The sequence below is a fragment of the Lagopus muta genome, chromosome Z (genome assembly GCF_023343835.1).
Source record: "Lagopus muta isolate bLagMut1 chromosome Z, bLagMut1 primary, whole genome shotgun sequence".
In the NCBI taxonomy this organism is placed as follows: Eukaryota; Metazoa; Chordata; class Aves; order Galliformes; family Phasianidae; genus Lagopus; species Lagopus muta.
In genome coordinates, this window is record NC_064472.1 from 56,512,874 (window position 1) to 56,528,865 (window position 15,992).

Here is a 15,992-nt window from a genome sequence, read left to right on the forward strand (position 1 = left end):
AGGATAGTTTTATCACAGGACAACATCATCAAGTGGCTGAAAGCTTTTTCATCTCCATGTGAAAAACATCTAAATATAGAGGTCATAAGCCCAAACTGTCTCTATCTTAAAAATCAAGGGTAATTATTAATTTCAGACCCATTTAGTGTCTGGGAATGGCATGTAGTACATAAAATGTCTGAACTGGTGAATTATATACTTGAACTTGTTTAGCCCATTATGTTGCTGTATAGCAAGCAGCTGGCATTCTGAGTACTCAGAGGCAAATACATTATTTCTCTGGTATTGGAGGCAGATGACTTTTAAGTCTGAAGAGGGCAAAAAATTTTGTTGTCCATTCAGCATACTTTAACAGCTGTGCAATATCTTTTGTTCCAATGTCTTTTACATGCAGCTGCAAACTTCTGTAATAGAGGCTGTCAGCAGGTATTTTTGTAGAGCATCTGGTGTGTTCTTTATGCAACTGGAAGGTCGAAGTGTTACTTTCTAATTGAATTAGACAGTGAATTGTGGTGGTGAAAGTGCTATTTAAGAAGCTTCCAATTATTTGCTTGAACAAGGTCAACTAGCTTGTGTGATTTGGTATCAATATTTAGAATGTAATGTTGAGAGGCTGAGAGAAGTAGAAAAGCCATAAAATAGATAAAACATTCCAAAGTATCAAGATGTCCCTATTCAGGTAAGAAAGTCTGGGTTAATGTTCTAAATTGTAGGTATTTGAAACGTTTTACAGAAATACCACCTCTTGCTGTAGCATTGACTGTTGACATAGAAGTAAAAGAAAAGGTTCAGTCAGTATCTAAGCTGCCTTAGGGGTATCTACAAGGTGTGCTTCAAAAAAAGGTGCTCAGTTTCAAATACCTCCATATGGTTCACTTTAGATATTGTGTATGAGAAGGGGAGTGATCACTTGCAAGGGCCATGGTGACCTGTGTTGAAGGGGTAACTTTACAAATTAATGATAGCACCACTGCATGCAACACAGGTGGTCTGTTTTCAGCTGATGTGGTGGTCTGGCTTTGCACATAGAAAAGTGCATTTTATTCACTAAACTAATGATTCTCCTAATCTTTCTATGGAAGAGGCCATTCTAGCAGTATTCTCATGATCAGTGCATTCATGAAGATACTGACCCTAAAGGGGCTCTTAGTGTTGATTTTTTTGTTTTTATGAGCTTGCTTTGTCTTGCAAGACCTGGTGTAGCAGATCCACATGTTGTGGTGGCCCTGCTCCACCTGTGTAACACCTGGGCTGTTCAGAGAATAGAACATTGTTTCATAAGACATTGATGCTTTTTGGTTACCCGCTGTGTTGGCAGAAACAGGAGTGTGCTCTGAAGCATTCCGCACACCTCTGCTGTTGAGCTCATATCATTGTCTGGAATGAAGCTCTCTATGAAGTTGTTGGGATGTTTGGAATTCAATTAAAGTAATTCAGTTGCAAAGCACTCCTTACTCCTGTTTAAGAACACATAATTTGTTATGGAGATTTAAGCTAGCTTTGTAATTGGCCAGCTGAAAACCTTGTAAGCTTTATTGGTGTTGGCAAAAATATTCTTTTTTTTGTGGCAGTTTTCTTAAAAGAATAAAAATGGATATTTTCTTCTACAGGAAATTTGACACCAGAGCCACCTAAAATATCATCTTCTACAAGCCATCCAGATCTCTTAGGTGGATGGGATTCTTGGGCAGATTCTTCAGCAGCCAGCAATGTATCAACACCACAGTTGAAGTCTCTTTTTGAAGGTAGAATGAATTAAATTCTTCCACTAGAGGGCATAAGAAACACTCCAAACTTCATCACTTTAGCGAGCTGAAACTGCTAAACATGTCTGCGCACCTTCTGGTTTGTTTCTTAAAGAAGTCTTTGCTCTTGTGCTTGAAGCCTCTCTTTAAAGTAGAGGCACTTTAGATTTTCAGAGCTCAAAGGCATAGGAACCAAATAGCTTCAGCTGCTTGCAGCAATGGTCATTCCTCTCATGAAAAGAGATGTTATATCAGATTGCTGAGGTGCATATGAGGAATTGATTAAATAGTACTTCTATTCATTTTCTCACTTTCCAAATACTCTCACGTATACTATGTGTTTTCACACTATACAGGTCAAGTTTTTACCACAGGGAGCCAGTCCAGTGTGTCTTCAGGTTCATCCTTCAGCCAGGCTAAATCTCAGAACTTTGATCCTTTTGCTGATCTTGCCAATCTTGGATCTAGTCTTCCAGGTAAGATTTTACTTTTGTAAGTCTGAACTTAATGTTTCTCTTGTTCCTGATTTGCTCCTTGTTCCAGTAAGTGTAATTGGCAGCTTGTGTAAAGATAGCTTATATAAAGTTTCCTTTTCAGTGGTAACAACAAGCTTCATGGAGTTACTGAAAGCAGATAAATAGTAGGAAAAGAGGGAGCCTTTGCAGAGATGGTGTGAAACTTACAAAATATTGCAGAAGATAACTACAACTGTGGTTTAGAAACGTTATGCAGCTTGCTTGTGTAATCTAGTTGAGAAGGTAGCAGAAACCATGTGTCCCTGATTCAGTAACTGATCATGGGATTTCTTATCTAACACTGTGGTTAATGTGCTGTGAAGGATACAAAACGGAAAGCTTAATCAAATTCCTTTTATTTTGGTCCTAAGTGAGAAGAAAGAATAGTCAGTTCAGTACTTCTGTTTGAATTCAGTGGGCTTTCATAGCTCTGCTGCTCAAATCAGTCATGTTTGGGCCTGATTTGTGTTTGTCATAAACACGCAATTCCATCAGCGTTATAAACATTTGCCAATTTGCAGTTGTGTACAAGATGGAACGCACCCCAGAGTAATACTTGTCCTAGGATGTTGTATTCACATAAACTCATGAATTAGCCCAGGGATATTCGTGAACAGCAGAAAAAATAAAGGCAATGAAAAGAGCTGAAGTCTTTGATTTTTCAGTGTCATACTGCCATTGCTAATGGCCAATTGGTGGCTGTTTAATGTGACTAGCTGCCAAGAATCCAAGAAATGGCTTGGTGCAGAGTGTAGTTGCTGAGTTGCAGAAATGTGCTTTTCCCCTTAGCTCGAAGGTGGCAGACTTTTGTTGCTGTGGCTGTTAGTATTGCACATTCAGTATGCCCATGGTGAAATTACCTTATTTAAGTACAAGGTAATGTGCAGTATTTGGCTATTCTGCTGCCTTGCAAAACTCTTAATGTTGAAGCATTATCCTTAAGGCTGCTCTACATTGAACAGTTTGCAAAAATATTCTTGTTCAGCAATTTCAGATAAATACGTACTTGCTATCACGATAGTGTGAGTAAAACATTCCTTTTGTGTTTGACTTAAAGATATGATGCACAGTGAACTAGTGGAGAAAACTGTGCTGATACTGGAGTTAGTTCATTAATCTTGCAGATAGTTTTCAATAGGATGAATGACTACATACAAAAATGGCCAGGTATAATAGGTCTAGTTGGTCTTAAGCTTGAAATGAATTTTTGAGGAGGCATAATACCTGCAGTTTGAACTCACTATTGTCTTTTCATAGGAGTTTTTGGACTTCCAAGTAATTAGTCTGAAAGATGTTATGCAAGTGAACACTCCTTAATTGGGAATGCTATGTAAAAAAACAGTAGCTAAGGATGATTACAGTGTTATGCTAATAGTAAGGTATGAGTAGTGATCTGTGATAACTGGTCTTAACACACTCTATTTCTGGTAATGATCTTGTATCAGAAAGTAGGAATATGCTGTTTAAAAACTTGTTGCTGAAAGTCAGGCACTGGCTTGCAGTGCAGGAAGAATTGGTTGGCCTTGAAGACTAAAATAACATAGAATGATTTGAAAGAGCAGTAGAATGAGTTTACTTCTTAGAGTGCAAGGTCATGAGCTTTGATAGTTGCGGGGCTTGTTTTCTGTAAATTTCATAAGGTGAAGTGACTGAAGATTAGAGTAACTCAAAGCAGTTCTTCAATGAGGTGCTTCTTGTGGGGGGAGTTTTGTCAGGTGATGTGTTACAGTAATAGGTTTTACCAGGTAAGCTATTCAGAGGTATAGGATGGTATTTCTTATTTGGCTCTGGGGAGACATTGGTTTTTTTGAGCTGTTTCTTGTAGCTGCTAGTCACAGCAGTGTATTATTGGGGAGAGGAGAGATGTGGGAGATCACTGGGAAGATAAGTTTACATTGCTGTGTCCGGACAGAGAAGCTTGGGTGATTTTTATTTTTTTATTTTGAATTTTTAGGGCAAATAAAAAGGGAGAAACAAGAACAAGTGAATTTAAACTGGCCTGGAATTGGTTTGAGCTGAAAATTAAGTTCTGATCAGCAGCAGCTGGTTAAAAAGACATTTAGAGATGGAAATACAAATTGACTTTCTTCAGCAAGTGAGACTGGATCATAAGCTTGTCATTCAGTACTGAGTGATCAAAGAAGGCTTTCCATCTTTGAAGTAATAGTGTTTTATTCACATCAAGCTTAATGGCTGGTTTCCTGTTTGTGTAAATGTATTTGACCACTGGTCTGGAATTTGTTTTGTTATTTTTAGGAAATTATTCAGAGATAGAAGTTGCTTTCTGCTTTGGAGTATCATAAGTGTGAATGTGGAATGTTTCCCTTACAGGAAAATTTAGGTGTGTTTAAATTCAGCCGTCACACTGTTTTTTCCCTATGATGGGTGTATGCCAGGAAGTTTTGTGCTGCACCTTGTCAAAGGAACTGAATTTCTTGAAGTCTTCCCAAAGTCAGTCAAGGGCAGTCTAATGGCAGCTTGGTTGAGAATTCATTCTCATCAATTAAACAAAAGAGCTAATAATGTTAAAGGTTGGAGCTTTTCACTCAGCTTAATCTGTTCATAATGAGTATTGTAGACTGGAAAAGAGGTCTTGGGTGTTCTTCCTGAAGTGTGTAGCCGATAAGGCAGCTAAGCAGCTGTCTCAATACCAGCTAAAAGAACGGAAATAAAATCCTAAAAACTTAGTGCAATATTAGGTTAATAAGACATGGGCATATAGTTTACAGTTGATTCATTACATTGTCTTGTATAAGATTCAGTGTTTTTTCCTGTTCTCTGTAACATTTGTTGATAATGTTACTGTAACATTAACTATCTTTCTAAAGCAGTTGTGCAAGAGACCACTAAGGAGGCTTTGAAAGCATTCATTTGAAAATATCCTCAATATGTTACATATTCTTGATAATGTTATTAGTTTTCATTGTCTATTATCAGAGGATCATAAAATGGCCTGGGCTGAAAAGGACCACAATGATCATCTAATTTCAACCCCCCTGTTATGTGCAGGGTCACCAACCAGTAGACCAGGCTGCCCAGAGCCACATCCAGCCTGGCCTTGGATGCCTCCAGGGATGGAGCATCCACTGTTAACAGATACTGAAGTGCAGTAAATGTGTGGGCATAACTGCTGTCACTTCTGAACTATTTTCTGGCAAGTGCACATTCAGATGAATGAATGCTTCTGGTGTAAACTAACACTTGGGAACTTAGTGTAAGACTGGAAGACTTTTAATAATGGCTCTAGCTCCTGCTATCCTGGTTGTTAATGAGAAGAAAATCTTTTAATGCTTTCTCGTATGTGGAGGTGTCACAGTAAAGTGTATGGTTAGATATTAAGGCCAAAGTGTCTTTCTTTCTTTAAACAAGCGACAGATATCAAGCTGAGCAATTAATTTAGTTTTTACCTTTAGGTTCCTCCACAGGTGGATTCTCCTCTAGTGGGTTTGCTCAGAAAACTGTTCCATCTCAGAAGTCAGGAGGTCAATGGCAGAAACCCACAAAACCACAAAATACTTCTTGGCAGTCCCAAACTAAATCCAGTACACAAGCTAAACCTAACTACACAGTGAACTTCAGTGTTATTGGAGGACGAGAAGAAAGGGGAGTCAGAACCCCAAGCTTTGGTAAGTTTTCTGAAAGCATTGCTTATAATGACCTGTATAAAGTTAGATTCACTGTTAGCTTCAAACTTTTGTACCTCAGTCTTTTTCTTTGTTTACATTTAGGTCATACCTAGTGTAAGTTAGTAGAGAGTTTGACAAATCTGGTGCAAAGCTCCACTAAAATATCATAGACAAGCTGACAGTGGGCCAAATATTTGCAGGTCTGGGCATAAACTAATAAATCTCCTATCCAAAGGAGTAGTAGCTTCATGACCGTAGATTGAGAATATAAATTTGCATAAATGCAGTGAGGAGAAATAATTGATAGAATTGCTTGTAGACAAAAGGTTGCACCCCTTTTTCCTACCTGAAGAATAGTAGGTCATCACTAAGCTTAAACTTACTGGAAATCTGTGTGTTTCAAGCATATGGGAAGGGGAGCAAATAAATTTCTTTTAACCAATTTCTTAAAGTGGGTGTGTTGTCTTTCTGTATTAGCCTTTATGAGGAGTGAGAATAAATCTCAGATGTACTGATAGTGGGATTATGCTGTCTTTTCACTGGCTCACAGGTGAACAAGTACATCCATTAGCTGAAGTGATGTCGATCTTTGTCTGGGAGGAGGTAACAGTAAGAGACTGGTGAACGCAGTCTGCAACACAGAAAATGCAATTAGAGAACAGAAAGTGTAATTAGCAAGCTCTAATAGGCCCTGGAATGTGGTGATTACTTGTAGAATCAGAGAATATCCCAAGTTGGAAGGGAGTCCTAGGGATTGTTGTGTTCAACTCTTGGCAGCTGGGCTATGAGTTCTCAGAATAGGGCCACGAGCCCTCAAAATGCTCCACCATCATCATGCCCTGATATATCCTGCCATGCCCCCAGTATACCACAGCATGCCCTCCAACCTCATTGGTGCCCCACACGCTGCCCTACGTGCCTGTTCCAGCACCTTCCAGTGAGCCTGGCACCAGGCCCTGACCAAATGCCCCTGAAGCACTTGGTGCTTGCCCCATCTTGACCCCAAGGCTCTGCAGGAGCAACATTAATGGTTTTAGCAGGTGATTAATACCTCAAAAATAGGTGAACCTCAACATGATAAAGTTCTGAGCAGTGCATTTGGTTGTCCCTGTTCTGAATGAGGATTGTGCTAGGTAATATGCAGAGATCTCACCCAACTTCAATCCTGCAGTTCTCTAGAATGTATGTTCTATAACAGTGCTGTAACTGTTCTTGTTGATGGTTGGTTTGTTATTCTGTGTAAGTTTCAATGTATTTAAATGCATGATACATTTCTGACTAAACCATTAAGTATTCAGTCATCTGAAAAACTGCAGCACATCTGAAGTTATTTTATAGTGGAAAACAAAACAATTTCCAAACACATGAATAGATAAATGTTCTCCCCCAGATCTACTCAGCTTTTGAGAGAAAAGAACATGCAAGCATTTAGTCATAAATATACATTGGAGATTACCTGTTTTACTGGACTGAAAACTTGTCAATGACTTTCTATTTCTGTCCTTTTTTTTTTTTTTTTTTTTTTTTACCTTGTGGAGTTTATTAAGCAACTGAAGAATGTTTATGGTAGTGATAAATGTCATGCAGGTGTATCTGAGTGCAGTGTGTTTGCACAGCTAATGTGTTTTCTCATGTAATTTTATTTAACGTTTTTCTTCTCTCATAGGTCAAAAGCCAAAAGTTTCAGCCAATGACTTTGAGGATCTATTATCTAATCAAGGCTTTTCAGCAAAATCTGATAAAAAGGGGCCAAAAACAATTGCTGAGATGAGGAAACAAGAAATGTCTAAAGATATGGACCCCTCGAAACTGAAGGTTTGTTAAACAGAGATCAACTTAAACGTATATCTAAGATTGTACTTTGAACTACTGAGAACAAAGTAGAAGGATACATTGAAAGACAAAAATTGGTAAAGCAGAGGGGGGAAGCTTTGTTTGTATTTAAATAACTGTGTTTTACTACTGTGTAAGTTGATAAGCATGAACAAGTGTCAACTTGTAATGAAACAGTAGGAACAAGAGCATCAACTGTGTGTAAGTAATACAAGTTCCTCTTTCTTTCAACTGAGCCTGGAAAACTTAAGAATATACCTTGTATGCTTTCTGAAACCAAAACTGTTCATCTTCAGTCTCACAAACATCCCCTTAGCAAAGATGGACCTAACTGGTAACACAAAACTTTTAAGGGACAGGCAAATGAGAATAGCTATCTTGAGGGTGACCACTGCACTTGCAACAGTTAGCTAGTGCTGCTTCTGTTGGTAGAGACACACTCCAGAATGAGGGCTGATGGCCTGCTCGGACTTTTTGCTGATAATATTGCATATAATACATTTTTAGTGTTGTTGTGAAGTCAGTGGAGTGAATAGTTGTTCTGAGTCTCGTGGGGATATTTGAAAGAAGTAATCTGCAGAGGTGCAGAGTGTGAAGTAAACGTTAACTATTAGCGTATGTGAACTGAAAGTTCTGTACAAATCAGGTGAGAATATTAGGAAATGAATATTGTGCTCTGACAGGGAGGTAATGTAATCAACAGATGTTTCTAATTACTCCTTTCAATTACCTCTCCATTATCTTGTCATTAATTGTACAGGGCTCTACTTGCACTAAAATATGCAGCTATTTCAGTTTATTTTCTAATGATAATTTCTCTACAAAGCTGGTTAACTGCCAGTTAATCTAGTAGCAAATGTATCACTTCTGGCTGCTAATGATCTGGATTCAAGAATGAATGTAGTAAGACAACTGGACTTGGGTGCTGAATACAGCAACACTACTGTACTTGGGTCTTAATATTGTGCAGCATGAGAGCTACTTCTCTAAACAGGCAGAGAATGCTTGCATTGTTGCATTCAGTTTTTATGCGTTCTGTTTTTCCCAGATTCTTGAATGGATTGAAGGAAAGGAGAGAAATATCAGAGCATTAATATCTACTCTTCATACAGTGCTTTGGGAAGGGGAAAATAAATGGAAGCCAGTTAGCATGGCAGATCTGGTAACGCCTGAACAAGTGAAGAAATACTACAGGAAAGCGGTGCTTGTAGTTCATCCAGATAAGGTGAGTGTTTTCCTCTGGTGTTTTCTCTGTAGACAGAAGGAACAGAAACTCTTTTTACTGTGCTGTATGAGTCCCTGATGGATGCTGTAGTGTTAGTTCTTGACTGGGTTTCCAGATGCTTTTTGCTTCAATTCCATTGTCTTCTGAAGCTGCATCCACGTTGTGCATGATAATCATGTAATCCTGACATGGCACAGAATTCAACAGATAAAATTTTATCAAATACAATATTCCCAGAAGGTAATTAGCCACTGAAATCAGTTGAGCTTGACTGCTTCTCGCAGATCTAATGATAACTACTAGATTCTGCTTTATTTCTGCCAGCTGTGTTTTTAGGTTTTCTAGGGTGTTTGCCAGTGCATGAAGACCAAGGAAATGCCACAGCAAAACTGGTGGGGAAAACCCATGGAACATCCTTACTGGAAATTACTCAGCAACTGAAAAAAAAAAAAAAAAAAAAAAAAAAAAAAAAGAATGCAATAAACATAATGACATTTCACTTTTCTAAAAGTATTTAGTACATTCTCTTACTGTATCCCAGTACAAGAAGATAGATTCTTGCTCTGAGTTATTGTTCTAGGCTGTGCTTTAGGTATGAAAGGTAAGTGTTAAATAATACCTAGTTTGAGTTTTCAAGATTACCTCTGATGGTTTAGGGAGTTGATGTCAAAGTCCTGTGTCAGTTGCATCCAAAATAAGGAAACAGGACATCTTTCTTTCCTTCCCTCTTTTATTTCCTGTTCCTGGCTGCATGATTTCCTACAACTTAGTGCCATTCTTGGTGCTTTCTGCAAGACCTTTCTGAAGCATTCTTTTTTTGGCCTTATCTTTTCAGACGCCTGGAGTTACAGCAGCACACAAAAGAGTCAATGTGCTACTGCTGGCAAAAGCCAAGCAGCATAAGGGCAGAGACATGGAGAGGTGCCTTTGAGGCTTTACTTCATTGTTGTAAAGAATCTGTTGCTCTGCATCGTGTGGAACTGCATCTTTAATTACCATGGGGTTGGGCTGGCCCAGAGGCAGGGAATCAGGAACATGCTGTCTCTGTTCCTTCAAGCATGGAGACGAACAGACAGGCAGTTATGTGCAGTTAACGCTGACTGCAAACAATTTCAAGTTCAAACATTACTGTATGACACCACTAGGGCTGTCAGGAAGCTATTTAGAAAATGGCTGGGTTTTGTTTTTTGAGCTGTTAGCTGAAACATTTTCTAAGCTGCTCTCATAAATAATTTTTAAGTCGTAATTACTTACAGAGTACACTAGAGTTTGAAGTAATGTTAGGAAAACAAGGACACCTGTAGCAAAATTTGGGTAAAAGAAGGCAGTGCTCTGTGCATGAACATGGTACTCACACTGTAGTCTAATGTTTGCTATACAAGTAAACAACAAAACAAGTAAATAACAAAAAGGAAGGTTGAGATGCTTCACAAACCACAAAATTCCTTTATGCTTTATGCTTTTAATGTTCTCTTTGTTCTCAGGCGACAGGACAACCTTACGAGCAGTATGCCAAAATGATCTTCATGGAATTGAGCGATGCGTGGTCGGAATTTGAAAACCAGGGGTCCAAGTCCCTCTTCTAAAGTTCATCTTTTTCGAACTACTTCCAAAAACTGGAGCTGAGCATTGATGTGACTTGCTTGCCTATGGTTTATGAAGTGCTTTTCCATGATTTCAGCACAGTTTGCAGTGCACACTTAAATGTGATGACGTATTTTGTAAGACATAAGTACAAAGCATTACGTAGATGCATTAAGAAAACAACTGCTTAGTACTTGAAGAAATCATGGCCTGGGGATAAACATTTTGTTTCAGATTTTATATATAGCAAAACGGATTTTTTCCATGGTCTCTGGTACACTCGGATCAATTCTAAATCATTCCAATTCTATTGATCTTTGCTTTACCTTACTCTACCACACTTCCATTTATTTTTTCAGTAGTTTTGTGATTCAGTTTTGTTGTTTTGTGCCTGTCGCCTTATTTGAAGTGCTTTAGTTATCAACAGTGAATTTCTTTGGCTTGTTTCAAATCTGAAGGTGTATATTTTCATCTGTATTGTATGTAATCAATCTGATAATCATTCTGTAAATATTTTCTGACAATACCTTCTTCTTTACAATAAATTAATAGGTTAGCCAAAAAGACCTCAATTGTGAGGAAAGTCAACCAGGGTTGTTCTTGATGGTTTTTTTTTTTTATTATTATTTTTTAAATTATTCTTTATGAATCTAGAAACAAATCTTGGCTTTAAAGTCTGCATGTTCTTGCTATTTTGTTATTTATTATGAACCTTTGGAAGGCATTGCTCTTACCAGTGCTTATTTTACTAATTCTTTAAATATCGTTTTCTTCTGATTTCAGTGGAGCATGCCTTCCATTGGACTTAAAATGCTCTGATAGAAATGTTTTTTCAAGACTTGATGTGGAAGCACAAAATATTTTGCTCTGCTTTGATTTCTTATGAGAAAGCTACATTACTTGTTATCACGTAGAGAGTATTTTGTACTTTGCTGCATGTCTGAATTTCTGTGTTTCTGAGATATGCATGACATCAGTGTATGTGCAAACAGGGATATATTGGTGGTGTATTTCTGCTCATCCCCCTTCCATGCACCAGCTAGTACAAGATGAGCTAGTACAACTTGAGAACAGAACTTGCCATGTTTTTTTATCTGTATTCAGATAGCAGCTATTCACTTGATCTGGGGTAGATGAATACAATTGACCAATGACTGTTATGCTCCATAGCATAACAAAGTGCAATCCTCAAATCAAGTTTGAAAATGTCAAAAATCAGTATTGTTGTATTAAAGCTTGGTAGCAGTCTCTTGAAACAGTGTAGTTTGGCATTCAAATGGTAAAAAAAAATTTTAATCTTGACATTTTGTCTGGTTTTCATGCTTAACTGAGAGGGACACTGTAACAACCAAAGATAAAATCAGCTGAGCAGCATCTGAACAGGAAAAAAGAATACACTAATGCCACCTGGAGAGTGTCTTGGATGCAGTTTTCCACTGCCAAGCCAGTGTACACAATATTTTTTTACACAGTGCAGTGTACAATTCAGTCTCTAAGCTCTGACACATTTAACTACTTACCCAGCCTTTCATCAACAGCATATGTGTATTTGCATATCTATTCAGCTGCTGTAATTGTTTTTCAAGTTGGACACCTGCAATGGATCAGGAAGGTTATATGTTATTCAGAGTAACAGTTGTAGTTCAGCTGCAGTTTTGAAGCAGCCAGAAAGCAAGAAATCTGATGAGATTTAGGATTTTTTTTTTCCCCTTGGGACACTTCAACTTTCTACAATAATGATCTGCATCATTAAAAATCAAAGGCTTGTGGCAGGATAAATGTCAGAGACCTGCATGGTTCTTTACAGTTTTAAGATAAACTATCTGTAGTAATAAGTTTAAAAACAGACATGTAATGACTGGAGTACTGTGGAGCTGAGAGAAAATCTTTCTGAAGAGCTGCTTTCTCATAAGAAAAAAAATGTGAAGTCTACTTTAAATGTCCATATCACTTTCAACACATACAAGAAACTAGACTGAGACATTTTTGTGCTCTTCTTGAACTGTGTACAATTATTAAAAAACAAACAAACAAAAAAACCTGAAGTTTTGGAGGAAAATATCTTCCTCTATTTGCTTGGTAGTGTTTTTTGTATGGTAGCTACATTTCTCTGGTTTTCTTTGTCCACTCTTGTTTGGAAAAGCTTTCTTGAACATCAGAGAAGAACCTTAGGATTTCAAGTGAGGGGGAAAAATGTGTGAATGTTTTATATGGAACTGAAGATTTCTGCAAATTGATTTCCCCCTTTTAAATATCATGGAAACTCGTGCAGTTTGGCTCTTGGAATAATCCACAGCCATTTGTACAGGAACGCTTAAATTACAGCTTACTCATCTCTGGCCTTTGGTGAAGGAGCTGTCTGGTTTATCTATCCTGCTCCTTTCTGCTTGATTTCTAGGGAGAGGAATGTGGGAGAGGCTCAGAGTTCAGTAAACTTTTGAAGTTAAGATTTTACTGAAATGTGGCTCTTATGCATCCTTATATTCAACTCAGTTAAGTGACACAGTTAAAAAGTAAATCAAAATATTTAAATTGCCAAGACTTAAGTGATGAATGCAGTAAAATGAAATAGTGTTTTCAGTGTAAGATAAAGGAGAAGGAAGACCATAAAAGGAGCCTCGTAGTTGAAGCCTAAACTAAATTTTCTGAATTATGTGAATGTGGGAAGAAGGAACTTAAATTGTATGTATGCTTACACTGGCTCCTGATACTAGTCTTAAATGAGAAGATAATTTGGAAGAAGGATATCTAGTTCTTTTTTTAATTTGTCTTAAAGCAGTAATAAAAAATGGTTAGATAAAAAAAAAAAAGCTCAGACTGGGAATGAGGGTTTTTCCCTTCCTCATGCTCCTTGTTTATTGAGAGCTGTATGGGGTGCATCTTGAAAGCTAGGCTTTTTGTCTGCTGCTGCTGATTACAAAGTTTGAGGTAAATCCTGGTATTGTGGGGTATGCTGAAGTTATAACCTTGTATTGTGAAGCATCTCCCGAATTCTTCCAGCAGGTCCTGATGCCTTCTGGCCCATGTTTGTTGTTACTTCATGATGACAGACTGTTGATGCAGTTCATTCTTTGCAGTCTTCAATGCAGCAGAAATTAAAGGGAGAATAGAGAAGGATACCTGGGCTATAACTATACTGTATCACAGATGTTCTCTAATTCTCTGACCTGTCCCTACTGAACGCTGATAAGGACAGGTCTAGGACAGTAGGTCTGTTGCCTGCAGTTCCAATCCTTTCAGAAGTGCTCCTGACTGGTTGTGGGCAGGTGGCAGTAACCAGGTGCTTGGGTTCTATGAAGTAGGGTAGATTTCCACTAGTTATTTCTGAATTAAGTTGCTTATATTACATTGTTGTTAGGTCTGGAGAGTCTGATAACTTCTCTTTTAGAACAGAAATCTGCAAAGAAGAGAGTTGGCGTGAAGAGTGCATGTGGTTAGGATCTGCCAAATGGAGAAGAGTAACATTTTGTCCATGTTGGTGTCTTTAACATTGTGCATGCCTGTCCTGTGCTTCCTAGTGCTGTCACGTTTCCTTGAACTTAACAGCAGGGAAGAGAAATGAAAGCAAGCAGTTAAGCATTTACATTCCTATTAAAATCAGAGTTGAGCTCAGCGTTGTGAGTGGATATGAATTTCCAGGCATCGAGTCTGGGAGGAGAAGTTCTGCTCGTTGTTATCACTTCCTTCAGCACTGTTGTAGCCTCTCCATTCTGTATGTGTTGATTAAGAACATTTCCTTGAAACAGTGGCAAAGTCTTTGGCATTGCACCCATGAAGGCAATTAGTGTGCATGGAAAAATGCCTTGTTTTACCTCCATTTTCATGTTGATTGTAGAAAGTCCTTCTAAAGCTGTTTGCCAAGCACAAAGTAACAGCTCCTTCCTGAATGCGGGCCATCTCCAAGCTGCATGCAAGGGATTAACATTTTGCACGAACCAAAGCAGAGGTTGAGCGTAACTGCAATCTCAGCTGCCCTTTGGGATTGCTGGGCTGCACGGAGCACTCAGCTCCCACGGCCAGCCTGCAGTTTCTCAGCAGTGTCAATACGCCTCAGTGGTTATTGGCCATCGCTTCTCTTTGCTGCTCACAAGAGATTTTCAGGGGATACCTAACTGTGGAACTTTGTTGCTCCTTAGCTCTTTGTCTTAACAGTTGCAATGAATGCTTTGTAAATAGATTCAGAATAGTTCTGTACAGTTGCCTGTGCTCTGAATCTGGCATTTTCTGTCAAGAACTTGCAGGTGGTTGACCTGCAGAAGCTGTTGAAGGAATGTATGATTTCCCATCACCTGAGTCTGTCTCTGGTGCAGAGCAGTTCCAGCTACCAGCATGTGCTGACTGCGAGCAAGGACGGACTAAGCTGAGGTGTGGTTCTCATCTTGGGGAATCTCAGTGTTCGTTTGCTCTATTCGGGTGAGCTCATTATTGGTAGCTGCAGCTTAGACTGCGTCAAACTTCAGACATACACTCCAGAAATTTTCAGTCATTTTTATGAAGGATACATTGTGACACAGAAGCTTTTATTACCAAAAGAGGATTGAGAGGCATTGTGAGAACTCCTGAAACTCTTTAGTGGAATGTACTGTATTTTTGCAGTGTAGACTCCTAGAAGCATTTGTCACCTCTCTGTGAGGACTTAGGTCCTTGCTGTAGTTACATGTACTTGTGATTGTACTTTCTATACCTGTGATTTTTCCGGCTTGGGTTGTGTGGAAGGACAGAACAGATACTGAAGTCCTTTTTGTTTTGCCATCTTTCAGGAAATGCAATGTACTTTTGCTACTAGTAAGATGAAAATCTATATACCTGTATGTATATAAAGGCAATATAATCAAATTAAACATTGTTTAAAAATAGATTTGATGTTTGGCACAACGTTCTTGAACAGAATATTTTGCTTTGAAATGTATTATGACTTAATCAGTGATCAATTAAAACAAACAAAGTGATTTGACTTGTTTCATTCTTTAGCAAAGGAGGAATGTCATCTTCAGAAGGGTTTTCTCTCTCCTGATAGAGAGGGGGTCACTGCAGCATCTCCTGCGGTATGACTGTGTCTGAGCTGGGCTGTGACAAGGTGCCCATGCAGTGCTGCTGAGGGGAGCTCTTGCATAGGCACAGCAGCAATTGGAGGGGACCAGGAACAAAGGGACAAGGCTCGGGCTAGAGAGAGGAATGGAGCAGCATGCGGGAAGGGAGGTGGGGTGGGTGGGATGTGGTGAAGCAGTGTGGATGGCAGGAATACTGGAGAAGGGAGAACTGGGTTAGCACAGTACTAGCAGGTTCCCAGAAGCCTGCCATAGTGCTCATCATCAGGATGAAAATCTTCATAATTAAGAAGAAATCATTTGGTTGCATTGAGAAAGTTTACATTAAGAAAACACGAACAAAAGCCAGAGTCAAGGTGGATTATCATAGGATTTCTTCAAGGAGAAAGCTGGACAACAGGGAGGGTATTGGAGGG

General features: G+C 38.7%; 1 protein-coding gene across 1 annotated transcript in view; it reads left to right on the forward strand.

Moving 5' to 3' along the window:
- The window catches only part of GAK (cyclin G associated kinase), a 66,822-nt gene extending 51,338 nt beyond the window's left edge, over positions 1 to 15,484 (forward strand). The window contains exons 23-28 of the mRNA XM_048931032.1: positions 1,611 to 1,745; positions 2,102 to 2,221; positions 5,674 to 5,886; positions 7,553 to 7,701; positions 8,768 to 8,944; positions 10,429 to 15,484. Of these exons, the coding sequence (XP_048786989.1) occupies positions 1,611 to 1,745; positions 2,102 to 2,221; positions 5,674 to 5,886; positions 7,553 to 7,701; positions 8,768 to 8,944; positions 10,429 to 10,530 (896 nt within the window). The 3' untranslated portion in view covers positions 10,531 to 15,484. The remainder of the gene's footprint in view (positions 1 to 1,610; positions 1,746 to 2,101; positions 2,222 to 5,673; positions 5,887 to 7,552; positions 7,702 to 8,767; positions 8,945 to 10,428) is intronic.
- Positions 15,485 to 15,992: the final 508 nt, after the last annotated feature.